This window comes from Rhodnius prolixus, unplaced genomic scaffold, assembly GCF_049639745.1.
Source record: "Rhodnius prolixus isolate KJV_2025 unplaced genomic scaffold, Rpr scaffold_2, whole genome shotgun sequence".
NCBI classification, from domain to species: domain Eukaryota; kingdom Metazoa; phylum Arthropoda; class Insecta; order Hemiptera; family Reduviidae; genus Rhodnius; species Rhodnius prolixus.
Window position 1 is genome coordinate 46,665,162 of NW_027411592.1, and position 21,881 is coordinate 46,687,042.

Consider the following 21,881-nt stretch of genomic DNA (forward strand, 5'->3'; position numbering starts at 1 on the left):
GAGCCATTATTAATTATTCCTGAATTATGTCGAAATATTCATCAAATTAATAATTATGTGATTTAAATTGTGAGAGTTAGTAAAGTATCTTATGGGTAGAAAGAATTTAGTATTATTAGAAGCTTATGAAGAGAGATTCAATTAAAAGTTTGTTCAAGTAAAGAATCTTTTATTTGAGTTCAAATAAATCTATGTCACCAACTCAGACATCCATAAAATCGTACATTGCACAAATGTCTACAATCAATGAACAAACCGAACATCTAGGAGAGTCAAAATAGCTCTATTAGATCGCGGTAGACTTGGCCTTAAAGTCATTCCATTTAAACGTCAATATGTGTTTTAAGTAGCTTAATCCCCAAAAATTGTTAAGGAGAAAATATATTAATCTTCTATTCTGGTGTGGTACTAACAAAAGTTTCTGAGTGAAAGCTTTAATTGTTCAAATTAACTAAAAATATCTCTATTTCCTTTTTTTATACTAACCCGACTATTACTGGGGAGCTAATATCATGCATGTCACCGAGCGTGAAACTCCAATGTACAAAGAGCTATACTTGTCACATTCTGTTAAATTCTGAAGTGACGCGATTGACTAGCCAGTTTCCAATATCTCCAGTACAAGAGACTTAATTCGCACTCTCTAAGCTTTAATTCTTTTGTAGGACAAAAGTTTTTCAGAAAAAGAAAATAATGAAATAGATAAATTGAAAAATTTCGTTAAAAATATGCCTTGACAGGGTTGAAAATCGATACAGAAATTTATTTAAAGTAAAAATTGAATCAGTAAATAAATATTTCTCATAAAAAATTGAATAACTATAATTTTACCATTTTTATCTCAACGTTTAAACTTTCAAAGAAGATATTGCATTCTCTATGAGTTTGTGTTTCCTATCTGATGACGTGGCTTTGTACACGTCATCTTGGAAAATGGACACTTCACCAAGAGACACTCTTGCTACCGACAGACTAACCAAATTCTGCACTAAGTGGAGAATTAAAATAAACCACGGTGAGACTTCGCTGTACTCTTAACCAAACGCAAACCAAATTAGACACGATAATTCTCTGATCCCGTGGTCTACCCACGTTAAGTACCTAGGCCTAACTTTGGACAACAAACTGACTTTCACTACGCGCGTTCAGGGCGAAGTAAACTCAGGTAAACTGGGCTACACGTCTATTATTTCCTCTACTTACACGTGACTCCAAAATGACTGTGACCAACAAACTACTCCTCTACAAAGTGGTCATCAGGCCGATGTTGCTCTACGCCTGCTCCGCCTGGAGCCTGACTTGTAGTAGTAACATCAAGAAACTACTACTAGCGACTGACTCTCCTTGATGCACTAAAATTGACTCACTCCACGAGACTTCGCCCATTATCCCTGTACACTCCTATATCCAAAATCATCTGCTGGAACTCTTTTCCATCCTAGAATGTCATCCTAATCCACTCTGCCGCGACATGGTGTAAAGCACACTTGAATACAAAGTCGAGCGATTGTCTATAGACATATATAGGGACTGTCTATAGAGATGTATCCAGTCAATGTATATAGACAGTATAGAGACTTTGTCGCGTGTACACACTTAAATGCCTTGTTCTTCATTAGTTGCTAAATATGACTGACCTTGGTGTCTTCTATGCTTCCTGATTCACTGCTTCGTTCCTCATCAAAGTCGGTGCTTCTGCTACCTCTTGATTCAGATCCTTGCAGCAGAAATAGCGAACCAAGAAGTCTTGAGAGGAGATGTACCGCTTTACTTCGACTGAGTAATTTTTTTGTGTTCCCGCTGAAATGCTTTTTTCAAATTGTTGATTTTATTTTCCACATCCCCTACGGATACTTCAAATTTTGTGGCCAGCTCTTCAGTTACCTTTCTTCTTTTACTACGATTTTTATAATCGGGGTTAGTCACTTCCCACAAACAAGCAGCCGAGTGGAAATCTTCTATTAACAATAATACTTTATCTGTAGGCCACATCTTGATAACTAAAAACAAAACTAAAACCAAATGGAAAGAGAAGCGTTCTCTACGGCTCACAGAGAATAACTGGAGAAGTGGAGTCGGTGACTCGCAAAACGTCCACACTACTAAATATTGCGCAACATTGTCTAACAACTGTCCCATTTCAAATGGGAGACGAATGTTCAGCGATTTTTTTCCAAAAACATGTCTTTAGACATGAATATGTCTCTCGATTGTCTATAGACAATCGATCGATTGTATCTAGACATTGTCTATATATAGAAATCGCTCGACTTTGTATCCAAGTGTGGACAAGGCATAATAACTCTACTATACGACGGAAAGAACTCCAGAATTGTCCAGATATTCTTTTTTACAATTTAGTATTTCAACTCAACTTAACATACGCTTTTTATATCGCATGGCAATACCAGTAACTAAACAACACTATTGCATCCACAGCCTCCTACAGATCCTTCTATTCCCTACAAGCACAAAAGAATCAAACACATACTCCTCTAACTTTCTACTCTAGCTACAGGTTTTTCCTCTTTTTCCCTGCATTCTTATCCTCCAAATCTTAAGCTCTCCACATACCACTGTTACGATGGTTATAATGTGTTGTACATTCTCACTTCATTTCTGTATTTATTGCACATATTTTTAATAAATATTTATTTATATATCTATCTGTGTTTCCGAGGGGCGTTTAGTGCAATCCGAAGTACTTTTATTTGGTAATGTCTCAAGTAATTTCGCCAGATATTCTCAACAGTTATCCTAACTAAGCTGGGTTACTTGAAGGGTTTTATTATACCAATTAAAAGCTTTATTTCACTGTAAAATAATGGAACTTAAATATTTTGATTACCTAATGATAGAAAATTTCTACTTTTTAATGATTCTATAAATCCTAAGACATTCCCAGTATAAAGTCATACCACTTTTACAAATTTCCTTCTAAAATAATTGTTTTGTTTGGTTACAGATGGTGTAGTTAGTTACAGCGTGCCAAAAGATGAATCTTGGGAACCAGGACAAGATTTAAGCGATGTTTCTTACGATGGTCAGCTGGTTGGATCAACTTTAGTCAACGGTTTAGGTCGCCTAGTGGATGGTACCTATGGTGGGGATAATTTCAAGATGGATGTTGGTTTGGGCAAAGGTAAGCGATTATCTTATCAGTGATTCATGATGCAAAAATAAATTATTTTACAAAATGCGTAAGAGCGTTAATTAAAAACAGGATCTTATAGCTAAAAATATTTATCGCATGTTGTGCGAATCCATTCTTCTGTAATACCAATGCTCTGTAATTATAGTAAAAGCTAAAAATTTATTACCAGAATTTATTAGTATTAAAAAGTTTTCATCCGAAGTGACCACTCATAAATCATTTTGAATAAACTTTCCCAGCATACAATGACGTACGTAGGATCTCTACGGAGAATTGGAAACTTGGAAATGTATGGACTGCCCTGGTATGCAAGAAGAGTCAATCAGAGAATAGACCAATCAGAGAGGACGTTTACTTTGATAATCAGTCATTCCAAACTACATACACTAACCACCTCGCATCAAGGAAAATGTTTTAACAATTTATCATTCTCGCCAGTGAGGGATTCTGGCTGGGACAATTTATTGCTTTATTCAATGATTGATTATATTGGGTGTTTATTGGGTTCAGAAGCTACTATATCCCACTAATGGATGAGACTTACACATATATCGCTGTTATTGCTATTACTACATATGGAATACACGTCTCAGTTGTCCAAGGGAATATTAAAATAATTAAAATTTTTGGTTGGATTATATTTTACGTTAAGTAGAACTTGAGCAAACAATCGTTCAACTTGATGATTCTATTGCTTATCGAAAACTGATCAATAATGTGACAGAAAGTTTAACTAGTAATATTAACCGGTCAAAACCGTAGTAAAGGTGATACCACATCATGATGATAATAAAAAAAGATATTCTCTCACCACAATTTTAAATCATATTCCCTAATTTATGAATTTGAACCTTGTAAATTCATTTCAGTTACTTAACATATTAATACAATGCTCAGTTTGCAATTGAAATGCTTGCATTTAGATAAGTACTTAAACACAAGAATTGATCTCACATTGACGCCTTAATGGGACTTGCTTCTAAATTTTAATCTTATTACAAAAGTTGAGAACTATCTTTAACTGTTATCAACATTTGCAATAGGATATTTAAAAAAAATTGCGTTTTTAACAAAAACTTTCAGTTTAAAAAGTTAAGTTAAGAGTTAATTAAACGATATTAATTAATTAATGAAAAGTTAATGCTGTAAAATAACTTAAATGATATTAAAGAAGCATTAATGATGGGTACTTGCTGATCTGAGTACCTTTTGTCGTTTAATCAACCATTATCCTTAACTTTTTAAAGTTTTGGTTGCAGACATTTTTGTACCTTTTGTCTATTCTGCAAAGTTAGAGACTTACTCATCATTTGGAATAAGCGATATCCTTCAATATATCCTTAAATGGTATTAAGTTGGAACCGTAACTACCACTGGAAAGATCGTTTCAGAGAATGCTTAGATTTTCGCTTCCTGAACAATCCACAAAAACTATTCTATTAGGAAAACGTTCCGAATAAAAAAGGAAGATAGAATTCATTAAAATTAGAACAATACAAAGAGAGATATAGAAGTTTGAAATTTAGGCGATTTGCAAAACCCCCAAAATTTAACCTTCGATATCGCCATAACTATTATCACTAAAACATTGCTATTTATACTAGTTATAGAGTAGACTTCTCTCTACAATTATGTTTAGGAATCATTAAAATCGGAATACAAAGAGAGATAAATATAGAGATTTGAAATTTGAACGGTTTGCAAAACCCTCAAAATTTAACCTTCAATATCTCGATAACTATTATGACTAAAAGATTGCTACTTATACCGGTTATAGAGTAAGCTTTTCTCTACAATTCGGTAAAGCAATCATCAAAATCGGAACAATCGGAAGAGAGATATAATGGTGTGAATTTTGAACGATTTACAAAACCTCCAAAATTCATCCTTCAATGTCTGGATAACTATTATCACCAAGAGATTGCTACTTATATCGGTTATAGAGTAGACGTTTCTCTTCAACAAGTATGCTTATTCCAATCGAAAGAGCATTAAATTTCCTTTAAAACTGGTTAACCCAGAGCCTCAAAACGTTTCTTAAAAACAATGAAATTCTTACTTTGTCTGTAAATTCATTCTCGATGATTTTTGTTAAAATTTTCATCTGTATTTTTTTAATGATTAATGAATGAAGATGTCACCCAATATTGAAAATATTGTGCAATTATTGAGCTTCAAGACCATATGGATTTTTTTTTTTTTAATATTGTCGTACTTCGAACAGATGGGTGTAAATTCAGAAAACTTTTCTAATTAATTATTTATTCGTATAAAGTACAAAAAGAAAAGTAACCATTTTAGTTTTGAACAATTATTATTTAATAAAACGGAAGTAAAAAATAAAGTAGTAATAAAACATAGTCGTAATAAAACACAATAAGGTAGGCACCTACCTAAAATCGCTATAAAAATTGTTCGAATTGCCCCCGAATTCGTGATGCCCAATTTATGATGAATCTAAACGTCTAATATTGTTGACAGTCTTATCTTGATCTTATCTTAATGACGTAATGGAGTATTTTTACATCAAAGTTTGAGATTCGGGCTAAAGTGAATAGATAATTTTTTGTTGCATTTGAGCTGCTGAATCACCTCCCGTAGTTTTGACCTCTTCTCCGTGTACAGCCTGTATATTACGCAAATAGATAAAAACATTACACTATGTATATAAATGAAAACATGTTGCCGCATTGTGAAATTTAATGGGCTTATATTGAATCGGGACCTCCAGCAAAATTGTTGCATAAATAAAAATGTGATTGAATATTTTGTTATTTCATAAGTATTTTAAAATATCTGCGAGATAAGAAAAGTAGCTGTTAGTTGGAAAGCAACGAGCCAAAACACGTAACGAGGCCGGAGTATGATTAAAAGATAGGCTAATGTGTGTTGAGGAAGGATGGGGAACGAGCGCTGGCGTTTCCTCTCAGCGCGGTAGGCGGGCGTTTAGAGCCGTACAAGACTAGTGGCAACGAGGGAGCCGTGTTCCTTCAGATAAATTCCTCGGCTCGTAATTTCTAGAGGAAGAGGCAGAGAGAGACTAGAATGGTGTGAGTCTAGCAGAATATTGGAAGCGGGGCACGGTACAAGCAACTAGCGCATATAGAAAGAGAGAATGTCTGCATTGCAATTGCCGGGGCATTTATACGCCAAGCTAGTCTCATTTATGATAATGTTTATCTTCCGTCTAGTAGCATGCTTATAAGATATGGTTCAATGCTGCTCCCGCCATACCAACATCTCTCTTCTTTTGCCTATTTCCTGCCAGTCTGTTGCAATGTTTCACCAAATATTACGACCATCTGCCAGGTAGCGATTCATTCCTAACTCAATTTTTATCATTTAATAAAATAAATATACCTTCGTATTTACTCCGTACTTGACAACAACTTTATTGCTAACTTATGTACAATCTACTAGCTGATTTAATACCGCTAGAAAACTAAAGCAATTTCGTAAACCTGAAAGGAATCATTAAAAATTTCGAAACTTTAAATGATAACGAAATTATTCAAGTGTAATAAATGATGTTAAATAAAGCCATACAAGTTTCGGTTCGACCAAGCTAATTGGTACTTCAGCACTGTTATAGCAGCGAACCAACCACTCGTGAGTATCTTAAAGGAAAGGTTGGAGCAACTCCCCCCTTAGAGCTCTGCCAAAATTATTGATGGAAAAAGAATGAAAATGAAGAGCACAAGCAAAAAAAGGTTCAGAATTGAAGCAAAAACTAAACATATTTTTTTTTTGTCATTGCTTGATCCACCGCCTCCATTCCCTTGCTTGGGTTCATTTAAAGGTTTTCATTGAATCAAAGAAATCAATTTGTCGGAAATATTGCAACAGTTCAAAGAACTATATTGTATAGGAAATATTACAACAGTTCAAAGAACTATATTGTATAGGAAATATTACAACAGTTCAAAGAACTATATTATATAGGAAATATTGCAACAGTTCAAAGAACTATATTATATAGGAAATATTACAACAGTTCAATGAACTATATTGTATAGGAAATATTACAACAGTTCAAAGAACTATATTATATAGGAAATATTGCAACAGTTCAATGAACTATATTGTATAGGAAATATTACAACAGTTCAATGAACTATATTGTATAGGAAATATTACAACAGTTCAAAGAACTATATTATATAGGAAATATTACAACAGTTCAATGAACTATATTGTATAGGAAATATTACAACAGTTCAAAGAACTATATTATATATGAAATATTACAACAGTTCAAAGAACTATATTGTATAGGAAATATTACAACAGTTCAAAGAACTATATTGTATAGGAAATATTACAACAGCGAAGGTAAGATGTATTGTGGTACTGAATTGTTCTGAACGAAATTTCATTCGATTCGAAATTTTATGTACATTCACCTTTTGGGTGTCCCTCGACGCAGGGAGAAGAGTTAGCTCCACTAAAATTATTATTAACTCTAAATCTTAGCCCGTTTCGTATCAAATTTGGCAACGCGAAGTGGTGAGGAATTTGGAACTTCAATGTACTATCACTGGGGTCGGCAACCCGCGGATCGCGAGCCGCATGCGGCTCTTTTATCCAAATTTTGTGGCTCTTTAGCCTGTCCAAAATGTACTATATATTTCAATTTTATATAAACAAATAAAAATTTCATTTATTAAAGTAAAGATATTTTTTCAAAAAGAATTTTAAATGTGATTAGGTTTGAAATTGAATAGAATTATATTAAAATACAGGACGTAATATATAGGACTGCTACCATTTTCATTCAAATACAGGTTTAGTTATTATTTACTTGTTAATTTACTTTGCAATATGTGAAAATATTTATATAAAACATTTAAATGTTATTGAATATCATAAAATAATAATTTGTGAATACAAATGATCTACAGAGTATTTTTACAATATCTCCCTTGAGGCTCTTGGTAAGATTTATTAAAATTATTTAAGGAGAAATGGCTCTCTACTTGAAATAGGTTGCCGACTCCTGCACTATCATCATGTTCTTACTTATACTTAAGCTAGAGGAAGTATTGAATTCATGACAAATTTTCAACGCGTAAATCGATTTTCATGAATAAAATGCCATACAATTCGAAATGTTATGAAGATGAGTGTCTTCTAGGAGTCTGGATGATGTACAACCTATTGGAGAGAAGTTAGTTCTAGATATTAGTTAGGCTCCTTCTAAAATTATTAATAGTAAATAACACTGTAATCCTTAGCCCGATTCTGGTTGTTTATATTGTGGATTATAGAAAAATCCTTCCATTATATCAGTTCTCAAGAGAACAATTTCAAACTAAAGAGTTTGTTGTTTATCCGAGATTTTATATGAAAGAAATCATTCCGGTCAATCAATTTTCTCCAAAATCGAAATTTTACATACACAATTAATTTTGATTAATAATACGTGGGTGGTAATACGACCAGTTTAATGAAATTACATTTTGGGAGTAATGGCTACGTACACCCAGAGCTGCCTTAAAATGAATGAAATTTCCTGCAAAAAGTTTCAAATAATAGTCTGTTTCATGATTAGCTACTACACTGCGTTGCAAGAAATGGTTTAGAGATGGCGAAAATCGCGAAAAATGTTAAAACAACATTCGAAAAATTGTCCCTTACGGTCACGTCACTTTCTCGAAAAAAAAAACCGGCATCATCTTCAATTAATGCATTTAATTCTTCTGAAATTTGTCAAAGTTTTACCTCTGCTAATCATTTTGTATTTATATTACAGGAAACGGATGGATTGGCTGGAAGAATGAATCATTTCCGAAGAAGTTCATCGAATTAACTTTTGAATTCGATACCGTCAGAAATTTCAGTTTGGTCAACATATTTACTAACAATTGCTTTACAAAACAAGTTCAGGTAATATTTTTTAGTTTAAAACAAATATACTCTTGAGAAATCGTTTAAAGATTATTTCTAGTGTTAGTTATGCTTTTTATAGAGGTACTTTTTTGTGTATTGAGGCGAGACAACATCTGAGGTCGTAGGCACCCGAAGCCTTCTGTGCGCTGCTGACCTCTTAACAGTGTTTTTCTCTTTAAAGTGTTAATTCTGAACTCTGAGCTTTAGAGGCTCCTAGGAAGAAAAGAATCTAAGTATAGCCAGCTGGATTTGAACTCAAAACTTATTCCTGAAAGTCCATTTTTATAACCACTAAGCAAATCCTATTTTTCTTCCATCTAATAATTATCTAAAAATAGAAATATCTCGAAATATTATCAAAGTTTAGAATTTAATCAAAATGTTTGGTGGACATTTGGTCGATTAGAAGTTGCTCCCTTTACCTGTTGAACTTAGCACCCTATTTAAATAAACAAGCATTTCAAATATTCATTTAACTTAAGTAATGCAATTCAAACTTTACACTTAGCCTGGTTACATTGAAACTTGTCAAGCTCTTATGAAACTTAATGAATAATCCCAGCTACTATTCTCATTTTATTTAATTAAAAGAATAAGCATTTCTACATTTAAAAAATAAGAAAAACCAAGATTTTGATTTATTATTACTAATTCGGATGTAATAGATCAAATTTCTGTAATCTTCGTTTCATGAAATCCGACTGGCAGGTCATTCAAGTATAGTTTATTAGATATAATAAATAAATAATTGTAGATATAAAAATAAGCTTTATGAGATAGTGGTTCCGCCTCTCCTCCATGGAACTTGCGACCCAGATTCTGCATAAAACCCTGACAAAGAGTCTGCAAAGAAAGACAATTTGGTTCTATTTAGATTTAGCTTACTCACAGACAAATCCAGCATAATCCCGAATTCACATCTCCATTATTGCCACCAAGTAATAATAATTAATTTTAGCAAACTTATGGTTTAGTTATTCGCTCAACTTCTAAAATTTTGAGAAAAGTTGCGGTCGTATACTTTCACAATTCCATCAACTCTTAGCGTCCATAATCAGTGAACATTAAGTGGCTTGCAAAAGTAATGAAGAAGAGAAGAGTGAATAGTTACGGGATTCCATCTATTTGGGTTTAAACCTTTTCATAAAACGAAGATTCGATAGGAAAAAACTATTTAGACATCGATTTCAGCTAAACAAACAAGTCAACTTGCTAGTCATGCATCAGTTAGTAAAAGCATTGACTAAATTCAAATCTTCTGTTCCAGAAATGATCACAATTCCGTGTGCCGCCGTGAGAAATGTGAAAGAATTAAAAAAAAAAAAAAAAAAGATTTCAGCTGCGGTACAAAGAAGCATGTGCCAATTGTAGGCGTTTGTCTATCCTTAAAGGATCCGAAACGTTTTCTAACAAACAAAAAAGAACTTTGACAAAAACCACGATGTTTGCTTTGAGCCAGTTGAAACAGGAGAACCTACTACAGTGTCCTAGATGGCTAACCAATTTAACCCGGCGTATACAGGAGCATCTACTTATCAGCCTAGCTGATTTGACAAAACTGAACAATTCCAACCAATTAACTTTTTCCTGATTCATTAGTAATATCAAGAAAGATTAACGTTTGATGAATGATAACAGTATACTAAGAGCGGGAAACTTTTAGCTAAGATTTTCAGCAAATATGTGTTTTTCCCCTAATTATCTACGTGAAGGAGCAATTATATAGTCCCGACAAGATTGCGACGGACACAGCTCCCACTACGTTTAAAAAAACCCAAAAAAAAGTACGACGCTAAATGTTTAGAAACGAAGTGCAGTATATTTCAGCAATAAGTGTAGCTGGATACAACTAAGATACAAGTATAAACATGAGTAATATGAGCTTGGTGGAACTCCCAAAGAAGAACAGTTCATTATTGTGCACTGGCACTTACTTCATTGAGAAGATCGCGTGGCCCCAATTGCGCTTCAACAGTCTTGGAGTATTTCCTGGCAATGCAGTAAGTTGATTAGGATGTGAGGTAATTGAAATGTGGAATTTTACGGGAACTTGCAGCTTCCCGAAACATAGGGAACAAGGAAATCTCAATGCAAGATAGAGTTAGATACACAGTAAGAAGCATTAGCGATTCGACGGAGTGTTTTTGATTGGAAGGATTGGATTTTATAGATATTGGAAGCTTTGGCTGAGCTATAAAATTCCATTTTGTATGTCCAGGCAGGTTTCAGTATCATAGAGTTGATAAGCCGTTTGTTGTTTAATGAAAGCTTATAGATGGTTTGTTGAGAAGTCCAGAAAGAAGTTTGAATCGTCAGTTTATTTCTTTTCGCTTAAGTCTAACACTTAAGCGTTTGTCCATGAAGAGTCCTAGGTACTTAACACAATCTGTTGTGGGAAGAGGAGTGAGGTTTAGATAAACGGGTGGAAGAATAGTTCGCCTTAGAGAGAATTTAATGTAATTATATTTGCTTTCATTGATTTTAATTCTTTATCTTTACTTTTAAATTAAAAAATTGGTAGTGTTTCAATTACTACTTAAAAAGGAGAGGAATAGTACTGCCAAAAATATCCTTAACCTTTTCTAAATACATCAATTTGCACTGAATTACTGCGCCCTACCAGAATTAAATGATACTTCTGCAAGTTTTAAAGACAGTGACTTTAAAGTCTTCTTACGGAAGAGATATTTGCATTTCTCTTCGTGCAACTAGTACCTAATTGCAGCATCAAAGAATCATGAAACAATGTTTCAAAATAAAATTAAAAAAACATTTAAATATTAAAGCATTAAAGCAAAAAATCTATATAATTTTAAAATTCCTTTGTGTCAACTAACGATATTATAATTTTATTTTTTTACGTTGTACATACATTAGAGCCATTTTTACAACAACCTTCAAATTTTCCAAAACACGCTTTAACGCAATAAAATATTTTTTATCTATTTAAAATTAAGATAAAATAATCATGCGATAATTACGAACTACATAAATACTTAAATTTAAAACAAAACAAAAATCTCCATTATTATTTATCTATATTAATTGTATTAAATAAAAATTCGGGGATAAAATATTTTAACGGCTGTCCTTCTGAATATTTCACATGACTAAAACAATCTTCTTTTTATAAGGTGAAGATAATAGAATTGTTAATTTTAAAACTCTACCATAAAATCAATCATATGTTTTTAACATATTGTACAATTGTGAATAAAACATCCAATCTATGGCCAAATAGCGTGAGTTTTGTAGCTTAGAATAAACTCTAATTTTCTATTAATTTTTTCTGTACCAAACCAGTGAGTACAGAAATTTTATAATTTATAACTATTAATATTTTATAATATTACAAAAAAGTAACTGTATCCTGTTTGAAAATTTTGAAAAATACAAGATCAGTTCACAAATTTGACATGGATTTATGGAAAGGTGCAGAATCGTTAATTATCAAGGAAGAGGTAGTATGTAAAAGTGAATGCGAGGTAATAATCGATGTACTAGAAGATAGTGTTGACATCAATCCGGACATAACTTATCCTGATGTCCTGAGTTGTTCAGAGGTGAAAGAAAATATTCAGACTCAGCAAATGAAGCGTAAACAGTCGCGAGCAAGAACTACAATGAGGTATGGTTGTGTGATTTGCAATTATAAGACCGCGAATTCAACCAATTTTAAAATACATTTAAGAACACATACAGGCGAAAGACCATATAAATGTGACCAGTGTTCATACAGTGCAAAAGTTCTGTGCGCATTATATCGGCATAAACGGGTGCATACTGGTGAACGACCCTATGCATGTCAAGAATGTACTTATCGTGCCGCACAGCCGTCACATTTGGTGCGTCATAAAATGATACATACCGGTGAACGACCACATTCATGTAGCCAATGCAGCTATAGTGCATCGCAGATGTCGCATTTAGTTAGACATATGTCAGTGCACAATAACTATAGACCATTTCCATGTACTGAATGTCCATATAGGGCTAAAAGAAAGTCGCATTTACAAAAACATCTTGCAACGCATGAAAAAGAGAGAAAGAATAACGCAACATGTACCAGAGAGCTGAGACACATTAAACGTGCCCAATTTAATTACGCTGAAGATGGCTACGAATACCTGACAAAAGTGTCCAAAAGCTGTAAGTTTTGTACTGATGAGAAACTAGAATGTAAACTAGACAGAAAGATTAAACATGCAGATGATGAAGTCAATGATGACCATCTCGTTGCGGATGAGCATTACCATCCGTCAGATTTCGTACAGATTAACATGAATGATTAAGAAAATACCAAAATTAAAAAAAAAAAAGATGAAAAACTTAGAAATGATTTTATTAAATTAAATTAATTGAAAACATCTGCTTTTCAACAAAAAATATGTTTTAATTCAAGACGCATTGTTAACGGAGATCACAAGATTTTTCAAATCAGTTTTTATGTATTATCTTTTCTTTTTTTTAAATTTTTGTTATTATAATTCAATTATAATTTATTCAGAAGAAAAACTTATTCAAGTAAAATTTAGTATTTGACTGCAAAATAATTGCAAAATTATTTTATAATTCCTACCACGATTTTAAGTTTAAAAAATATCAGTAACAATTAATCAATTAGCCTATTTATTGACATACTATTAACTATTCAACTGAAAAAAACTGACGTCCTAAACTTTCGCATTTGACATCCTCCTAAAAACTGAGCTTTATCATTTTCTTATTGCGGTCTTCTTATTTTTAATGTTACTATTATATTTTAATTATAATTTCCGCCCGGAGCTTTTTCCAGTTCACTGGTATCTGGACTATATACTCTCATTTCAGGCAGTACTTTCCATTGCTGGATATTGAACTGTAATAAGCTAATTGGAAGAGTAAATCGTAAGAGCTAGCAGCTAGACTCGAGCCCGGGGATCTCTGCGAAGATAATCCAATAGGCTCACCGTTCCTTCATTTTCTTATCGCCGGGGGACCCGGTTCAAACTTTTGATTAAAATTAAAGTAGTCTGTTTTATATAGAGAAAGGTTTAGCCGTTTTGGAAGTGGAGTTTGGACACATATAATTACGGTATAATTGGTCTCTCCAATAACAAGCAAGCTGAAAGGGCTCCAAGGAAATGGCTAGCGATACAAGTAGTTGGAAGAGTACGGCTTAGCAAGGTTGCGTTTTTACGTTTTCACACTTTGGTTACCTGTTTCTAAACGGAACTACCGCCTACGAGTGATGCTCACAATCTGTCAATTATTCTCTGTCAAAAACTGAATGCTTATAACATTCTGAATACGGAGTCAAACTTGAAATTGCAAACAAACTGCTAGGAGCAATGTGATCAAAAAGTTGCATTTACTGACTGTACAACCAACTACGTTCAATATAACAGTATTCAATCGAGTTCGCGTAAAAATAAATGTTAATGTTGGTGTAGAATAAATAGAAATATTCGTAGTTGTAGAAGTGCTTTGAATAGATTGTATCATCGCCACGAGCTACCCGGATTCAGATTGGACGTCAGAGGCATTCATTTTCTTTCTTCACTCGTTTGAATTGTAATAATTATATTTTTAATTAACTTACGATGCTTGAAAGTACAATTAATTTAAAGATTTAATTCCATACAGATTTAACAAAAATGAATAAATATTGCAAAGAAATGAATACAGTTTTATGTGTTAAAAGTCAGCTTCTATCTTTATCGGCGGAATTTGAACAGTTGCTATCGTTTCATATTTGACTAGATGCAGTAATAAATCTTCAATACATCTCCGTTGGGAAATTCTCTTTTCTTCCTATATATTTTCATTTGTTCCAGTTTTGTCAGCATGAAAAACTATACTAGTTTCTATGCGTTTGCAATAAATGGTACTGTAGATTTACTAACTTCTTTCTTTTCACTTTTCCCATTTTAAATTGATCAATTCATTTTGTTTGATTGTAATATTGAAATCAATAATTAATTGATCAAATTTCCAACATCTCCGCTCTCTGAATAAAAAACCCCTCATTATAGATCCAATAAAAAAGGATACTTTACCACTTGGTTCTAGCCAAGATAGCCTTGTCTAAACAGTTGATTATGGTAGCAAAAGCTACGAACTAACAGAAGGGCACTTATACTGTTAGGGCAGTCTCCAATTATCAGTAATAAATTAATACATGGTTTTTATTAATCTAGATATAATATAACCAAAAACAAAATTTTAATAATAATTAACAATTAAATTTACTTTTAATCTTCTCGTTCATCGAATGCACTTATTAAACTAAGGTTACTGAAAGGCACAACGAGGAAGCAATCTACGACGCCCAATTTATTACAATGGATTCCTGACCAATGCGGGAGTTTGCTGCAATTATTAGACAGATCTTCCGGCTAAAGAGAGGTCATAAAGCAACCAGATTTACTTATTAAGGCACTGGGAAGAAAAGGTGGTGTAAGGAAATAGGTATCAAGCTAAGGGAATGGGACAAAAAACGGAAACCACTAACTTTAAAAAAAAAAATGGCAGAATCACGACAGATCTCTCATGATTGGCGGCTATAATCTGCTTTCAGACGTTGACTGGATATACGTAATTTTCTGCAGAAGTATTTGGATCGAGTTGGCGTTGCTGGAAGATTGATTTTTGTCCTCTTTGTCTTAATGCTGAAATAATGGTTGGAGCAATTGACAAATAGTTCCAATTTTATGGACATTGTACAAGGTACAACGTAATTCTTGTAAACAGTTCTCCGACCATTATCGTGCTAAAAGAAAAAGAATGATCTAAAGATCTAGTATCTTTAGGCATCGCTAGAAACAAAAACTAAACAAAATATTAAAACGTTAGCAACATTTATTTCTGACAGTTACAGCTTTTAAATGTTTTGTTTAACCATTACCTCACTTCAATTCCTACATCTTTTTTTACACATTGTGATTGAACGGTTCTTAACTGCTTACTTTCAAAACCATCAGCTTGAGTGTTCTGCTGTTTCACTTGCCGCTTTGGTTTAAATAATGAAACCAGTTTCGTATCTAAGATGTCCCATTCTTTTCTGTCTACATCTTCTAATCCAAGCGCTCCCTTAGGGACATCTCTGATGTAGGAACCTTTCGGAAGCTGTTAAATTAAAAGTATATTGGTAAATAATGTTTAAATACTAAATAAAATTTAATTTTAATCTTCCACTAAGTAAAAAAAATTATCAAATTTATTGTAATATGTAAATAAATATAAAATTTTAGTAAATATGTTTCTTGTATCACTACATCTTTATATTCTACTAAGATATTCATCTTGCACACCTGCCATGCAGAATAATCTGATTTACTTCGCGTGTTCCACAAAAGGAATGCTCATTAAATAAAATATTTTTTATTTTTATTTATTTATTCACATACATATTTTTTAAATTTAGAATGATGTTCAGACAAATAACATCATTTATTATCAATAAAACAAAACTAATCATACCTATATTTCCATCTACCTAAAAAAAAATACTCAGAACACCATTTATGTAGATCTATAATTTTTTCATTATATGTTTTCACGTCATAATCAAGAAACAGACAAAGTAGGAAATTTGCTAGAGATATAGAGACTAACGCCATGTTTATAATAGTTTAATAAAACTTAATCAGTTGCATAAAACGTAAATTCAAGAATCTATACACAATTAGTAATCATAGTACGAGGTGTGTTCAAAAAGTAACGGGAATTTTCGTTTTTTGAAAAAAATATTTATTTATTCATCTACATTAATATTGTCGCCTTCAAAGTAGTCCCCTTCGCATACAATACACTTGTGCCAGCGCTTTTTCCAATCCTCGAAACACTTCTGAAACTCGATCTTTGTGATAGCTTTCAGCTCTTTCAGCGATTCGCTTTTAATGTCATCTATGCTTGTAAAACGACGGCCTTTTAATGTTCTCTTTATGTTTGGAAATAGAAAAAAGTCACATGGAGCCATGTCTGGCGAATATGGAGGCTGGGGCATCGTTAAAGTTTTGTTTTTGGCCAAAAATTCACGAACAAGCAATGAAGTGTGAACAGGTGCATTATCGTGGTGCAAAATCCATGAATTGTTTTGCCACAAATCCGGGCGTTTTTTTCGGATTGCTTCACGCAAACGGCGTTGAACTTGTAGGTAGTACTCCTTATTGATTGTTTGACCTTGTGGCAAGAATTCATGATGCACTATGCCATTAAAATCGAAGAACACAGTGAGCATAACCTTCACATTCGACCGCACTTGTCGAGCCTTTTTCGGTCTTGGCGATCCAGAATGCCTCCACTGGGACGATTGAGCCTTAGTTTCGACATCATATCCGTAAACCCATGTTTCGTCACCTGTTATAACACGTTTCAGTAGATCCGCATCGTTGTCGACTTCATTGAGTGACTCTTGAGCAACTTCCATTCTCCGCTGTTTTTGTTCGAAATTCAACAATTTTGGAACAAATTTTGCTGCCACACGTTTCATACCCAAAACATCCGAAAAAATTTCATGGCATGAGCCAATTGATATGGCAACATCATCAGCGACTTCTCTGATTGTGATTCGGCGATCGTTCATAACCATTTCTTTCACTTTTTTCACGTTTTCATCGGTTGTTGATGTGCTTGGACGTCCAGGTCGTTCGTCATCTTCAACGTTTTCGCGGCCATCTTGGAAACGCTTATACCACTCGTAAATCCTTGTTTTACTCATAGCAGACTCACCATATGCCTTTATTAACATTTCACACACTTTATTTCATTTTTTACGCAAAATTTAATAAAAATTCTTTGATCCATTTTTTTTAACAAACAAAAATCGCCAAGCTCGAAAAACACGTCTAACCTTAACGGCTGCCACTTAAGAAGTAAACAATGAATATTACTGAACATTTTATCGTACTTCAGGGGCATGTGTACCAACATAATAAAAAAAAAAAATTTACAATCAGACTCTCCAAACCCGCGAAATTTAAAAATTCCCGTTACTTTTTGAACACACCTCGTATAATGAGTTGATCGAAGAGTAACTTTGGTAAATTTAGTTAAAGTCAAACTTCAGTGGGACTCCTCCTCCGGATTAGTTGGGAATCGAAGTGTTAGGGATGGTTAGAGGCTTGGGATTAAAGCTTCCATTATTGTGATGTAAAGTTTGAAAAAAAACATTGGAAATGTATGTTAATGGGTTAAAAAAAATAAAATAACGGTAAATCTTAAGAATAGCTCCCCGGAGGTGGTGTGGCCTAATTCGAAGTGATTCTGATTCGCTGTTACTATAGAACCCGCCATATTCAAATGTAAATATAAAACTATTTCTTAATTTTATATTTACACTTAAATCTAGCGGGTTATATGGTAACAGCGAATCAGAATCACTTCGAATTATTTATTTAGGATTGATATTTCTATTTAAACACCCCCTGATTTTTTTCTTAATGGGGGGCTTCGCCCCCATACCCCCTCCTAACCTACCTAATCACCCTCAATTTTTTAATTTGTGTCACAAGATTCATTACAATAATTACACAGAACAACACAAAAGAAACTTACCTTATTCTGTGGAGTCCTTTTCCTGAGGAGGGTATACTTGGCGGACTCCCTCCAGAAAATCGAACAAAATTTTATAACATTCACTACTCCATCCTCACTCACACTACAATCATGCTTTAATTTAAAAAAAAAACTGCAAATCTAAAACGCTCATACTCATAAAGTTACAAAAAAAAGGCACCTCAGGTCACATACAGAGCACTCGCGGGAACTATTAATACATTAAACAGGAAGCAGTTACTATGCAGTAAGTGTACTGCGCTTACCCGCGAAACATAAGAGTTACGAAATTCGCACAATCCGAAACAGTTCATTGGCGGGAAGTAGTTTAAAATCTCACCGGTAGGTGCGCTGTACTTCCCACCCCCTAAAAATAAACAGGCCACACCTCCGGGGAGCTATTCTTTAGATTAGCCAAAATAACTTTCTAATCCAATATCGAAAACAGTATCGATAGTGCACAACTTATTTTTTCTCACTTTTCATTCAATATGATCATCTATTCATCATAACTTTCGTTAGAACTCCATCATCCATATTTACAACCTCCAGCTTATCAATTCTCATTACGTATTTTAAACAATAAAAATAGCCGACAGATTGGATAGCCTTCTTAACTTTACTTGCTTAATATTGTCTAAATAATGTTTCTTTATAGAATTTTTGAGCTAAAGCATTAAATAAGAATAAAATGCTACAAATCTTGTACATTTATTCAAAATGTATTGAATACCAAGAAAAATGAACAGTTCGTTTCCAGAACTTAAGCCGGGGTCAGAAATGGAAGGATGGTTTAGTTTCTTACGAGTTCGCAGCTTCATAGAGTGTAGTTACTCTAAATATTTATAACAAGGAAGCATACCTGTACAGTAGAGCAGTTAGTTTTCTCTGATAATTGATGCCATTTATGTATTTTTGTTTTATTCCCAGGACGTACTTGTACCACTTTTGCTAACCTCTCTCCTTTAATACAGTCATTCTTAGTTTTTTCTGAAATTGATCGATAAGTTTATAGGCTAATGTTTTGGTAACAGTGATTCAGCCAAGGTAAAGAGTGCCTGTTTCAGTTTTTTTTCAATTTATTTTTGCAATACTTTCTACTCAGTAGAGGCTAGGCATCATCTTCAGGGATTGTACTGAATTATTATTAATTGTCCATTGGGCTTTAATTACATCATTAAAAACTATAATTTTTTTTTGGTTCTGTTATTTCAATAGTATGAAAAAACTGTGTTAACTTTAAAAATTAACTGTTACCTGGACAACTGTAATTGAAGAAGCTGTAAATAAAGTTACTGTAATAATAATTATACCTTAGTCGGTTAATGTAAAGTTTTAATTAAGTAATAAAAACGAAAATGAGCAATTGATAATGAATCCAGTATAAGCTTTGCTTAATTAATGTTGTAATTGGCAATAATTTCTCTTCCTTAAATAAATTTAACTAATCCTGTCCTGCGAAAATTCTTTATTTTACAAAGATTTCATTTTATTGTAAATTTTTAGTTGGGTAGAAAATGAATAATTTACTTGCCTGGTCTAAATGCATTTTTAATGAAATGATTCTGCATTATTTATCCTACAACTACACACGTTAACTATCTGATAAAGTAAGCAATCAAACATATGTTCACTGCCATATTTTACTATTTTCAATATTTATTAGCAAGAAATTAAATTAACAAATAATTTTTTGATTAAACTTTCTTTGCACTGCGATCCTGGGAGGTTCCGAGGAAAATGGCTGATGATCAAATTCCTGGGTATCCAGAACACCCTGGTAAAGAAGAGGCTCCGAAAGACCCATGTTCTTTAATTTGGTCATTTCATTTAAAATACCAAGATCATTTTTTTGAATTCATCTTATAATGCGTTTTAGTTTTTTTTTTTTTTTGTATTCAGACGAGTTCTTTTGTCCTTCTATGGAGGATTTGAAAAAGTTCGTGATAAAAATTCGTCTTCCACTTACAAAGTTTCTGTCACAACGTTATTGTGATTCGACATTCTGCGAATTCAATCTTTTTAATTAAATTTTCACAATAAAGATTCTGTTCGGGTAGGAAATAAAAATTGTCCTCATCGCAAGAAAACCTTTTAGATTTAACTGTTTTCGACCTTTCCAGTTCTTCTTCATCCTTAAATCCTAAATATTACCTTAGATAGATAGACCTACGATCTTCTCCTTGCAACAAGGTTCATGAATTTCAGACGAAATGGTTACATAAGTAGCCTCAGGGCGGAAGATGAGTTGGGTGTATGGAAATTAATTCAATATTCGTTAACTAGGGAATCCCTAAGGCTGGAAACATAGTGGAGCGGCGAGCAAAGCGGCGATGATAGCTGCTTCAGATCAAAGAGAGCGACAAGCAGCGAGCAAAGAGTCGCATGCACATAGTGACGAGTTTAAGTCGCGTTCTCCTTTCGACGAGACACGATGGAGGAATTATTTCTATACGAAAATTCTTCCTTGAAAATTTAGTATTTATAGCAGCTTAGTAGCAGGAGCTGCAGTGTTCATGATATAAACTTTGCTAGACATGAACATGGTGAATTCCATCACTTTTACCAATCACCTTCGGCAGCATCCTGGCAACTTTCATACTTATTTTCGAATGTCTGTTTCAACGTTTAATTACATACTAACCAGTGTTGAAGGCATGTTAGTCAAGAAAAGGACGAATTTCAATGTTAACCCCATTAATCCTGTCCCATTTCTTATCCAACACAAATCGGTTGTGATGTAGAAAATCCTTTTGGTCCCACAGAGGTTTCTTTAAATAAACGACACCAATAAATGCAGCAATATCCATGTTAACCTAGAAAATTGAGCGCGATGAGAGCGAAGAAATCAAACATGTCGCAACGCGTTGCTCTACTCTCTCTTGGTAGCGTTGCTCCATCTTCGCTTTGCTCTCCACTATGCGCGGTCCCATATGTTAACTTGTGTTTGCTTTCGCCGCTTTGCTCGCCGCTCCACTATGTTCCCAGCCTAAGTGAGCTATTTGTGTGACTTTATAATTTTAATTAATGATTCAATGCAATAATTTTCTTATATATTCAGACTGCTCTAAAATTTTCTTTAGATTAGGAAGGATCATTCAGGACGTAAGGTTAATGAGTGCCCCGTAAAGTCCTCATTGTCCCTGACCTCGGAGGCTTACTAGCAAATTTACCTCATAAGTGTTGGCATAACCTTATAGTGTAAAGGCTTAATGAAGATCAGGTGTCATTCCAGATAGATATGAACTCGTCAGAACGTCACTGATGCAGTGCATCGGGGGGGAAAAAAATTGTATTATGG

General features: G+C 33.5%; 2 protein-coding genes across 8 annotated transcripts in view; one reads left to right on the forward strand and one right to left on the reverse strand.

The window, feature by feature from the left end:
• The window catches only part of LOC141449757 (discoidin domain-containing receptor 2-like), a 471,131-nt gene that overhangs the window by 407,498 nt on the left and 41,752 nt on the right, over positions 1–21,881 (forward strand). For all 4 annotated transcript variants that reach the window (XM_074119492.1, XM_074119490.1, XM_074119491.1 and 1 more), the window contains 2 exons: positions 2,966–3,142; positions 8,907–9,040. In XM_074119492.1, coding sequence (XP_073975593.1) covers positions 2,966–3,142; positions 8,907–9,040 — 311 coding nt within the window. The remainder of the gene's footprint in view (positions 1–2,965; positions 3,143–8,906; positions 9,041–21,881) is intronic.
• LOC141448630 (uncharacterized) lies at positions 15,866–20,231 on the reverse strand. 4 transcript variants are annotated; one of them, XR_012455182.1, is made up of 4 exons: positions 20,115–20,229; positions 19,838–20,035; positions 19,443–19,570; positions 15,866–16,150 (listed from the first exon to the last, which is right to left on the reverse strand). XR_012455182.1 is itself a non-coding variant. In XM_074117101.1 (3 exons), the coding sequence occupies exons 1-3, from the start codon at positions 20,149–20,151 to the stop codon at positions 15,926–15,928; spliced, it is 390 nt and encodes a 129-aa protein (XP_073973202.1). In that variant the 5' UTR covers positions 20,152–20,231; the 3' UTR covers positions 15,866–15,925. The 4 variants fall into 4 exon arrangements, 1 of the variants encoding a protein (XP_073973202.1); XR_012455181.1 differs by having other exon boundaries at positions 19,894–20,035; positions 20,115–20,228; XR_012455183.1 differs by having other exon boundaries at positions 19,894–20,030; positions 20,115–20,198.

Coding starts and splice junctions, on each gene's coding strand:
- LOC141448630 (XM_074117101.1), bottom strand. CDS start 20,151: ATGCAGAATCATTTCATTAAAAATGCATTTAGACCAG. Junction 19,571..20,114: donor TAAAAATGCATTTAGACCAG/GCAAGTAAATTA, acceptor GATCAATTTCAG/AAAAAACTAAGAATGACTGT. Junction 16,151..19,442: donor CTAACTGCTCTACTGTACAG/GTATGCTTCCTT, acceptor TTAATTTAACAG/CTTCCGAAAGGTTCCTACAT.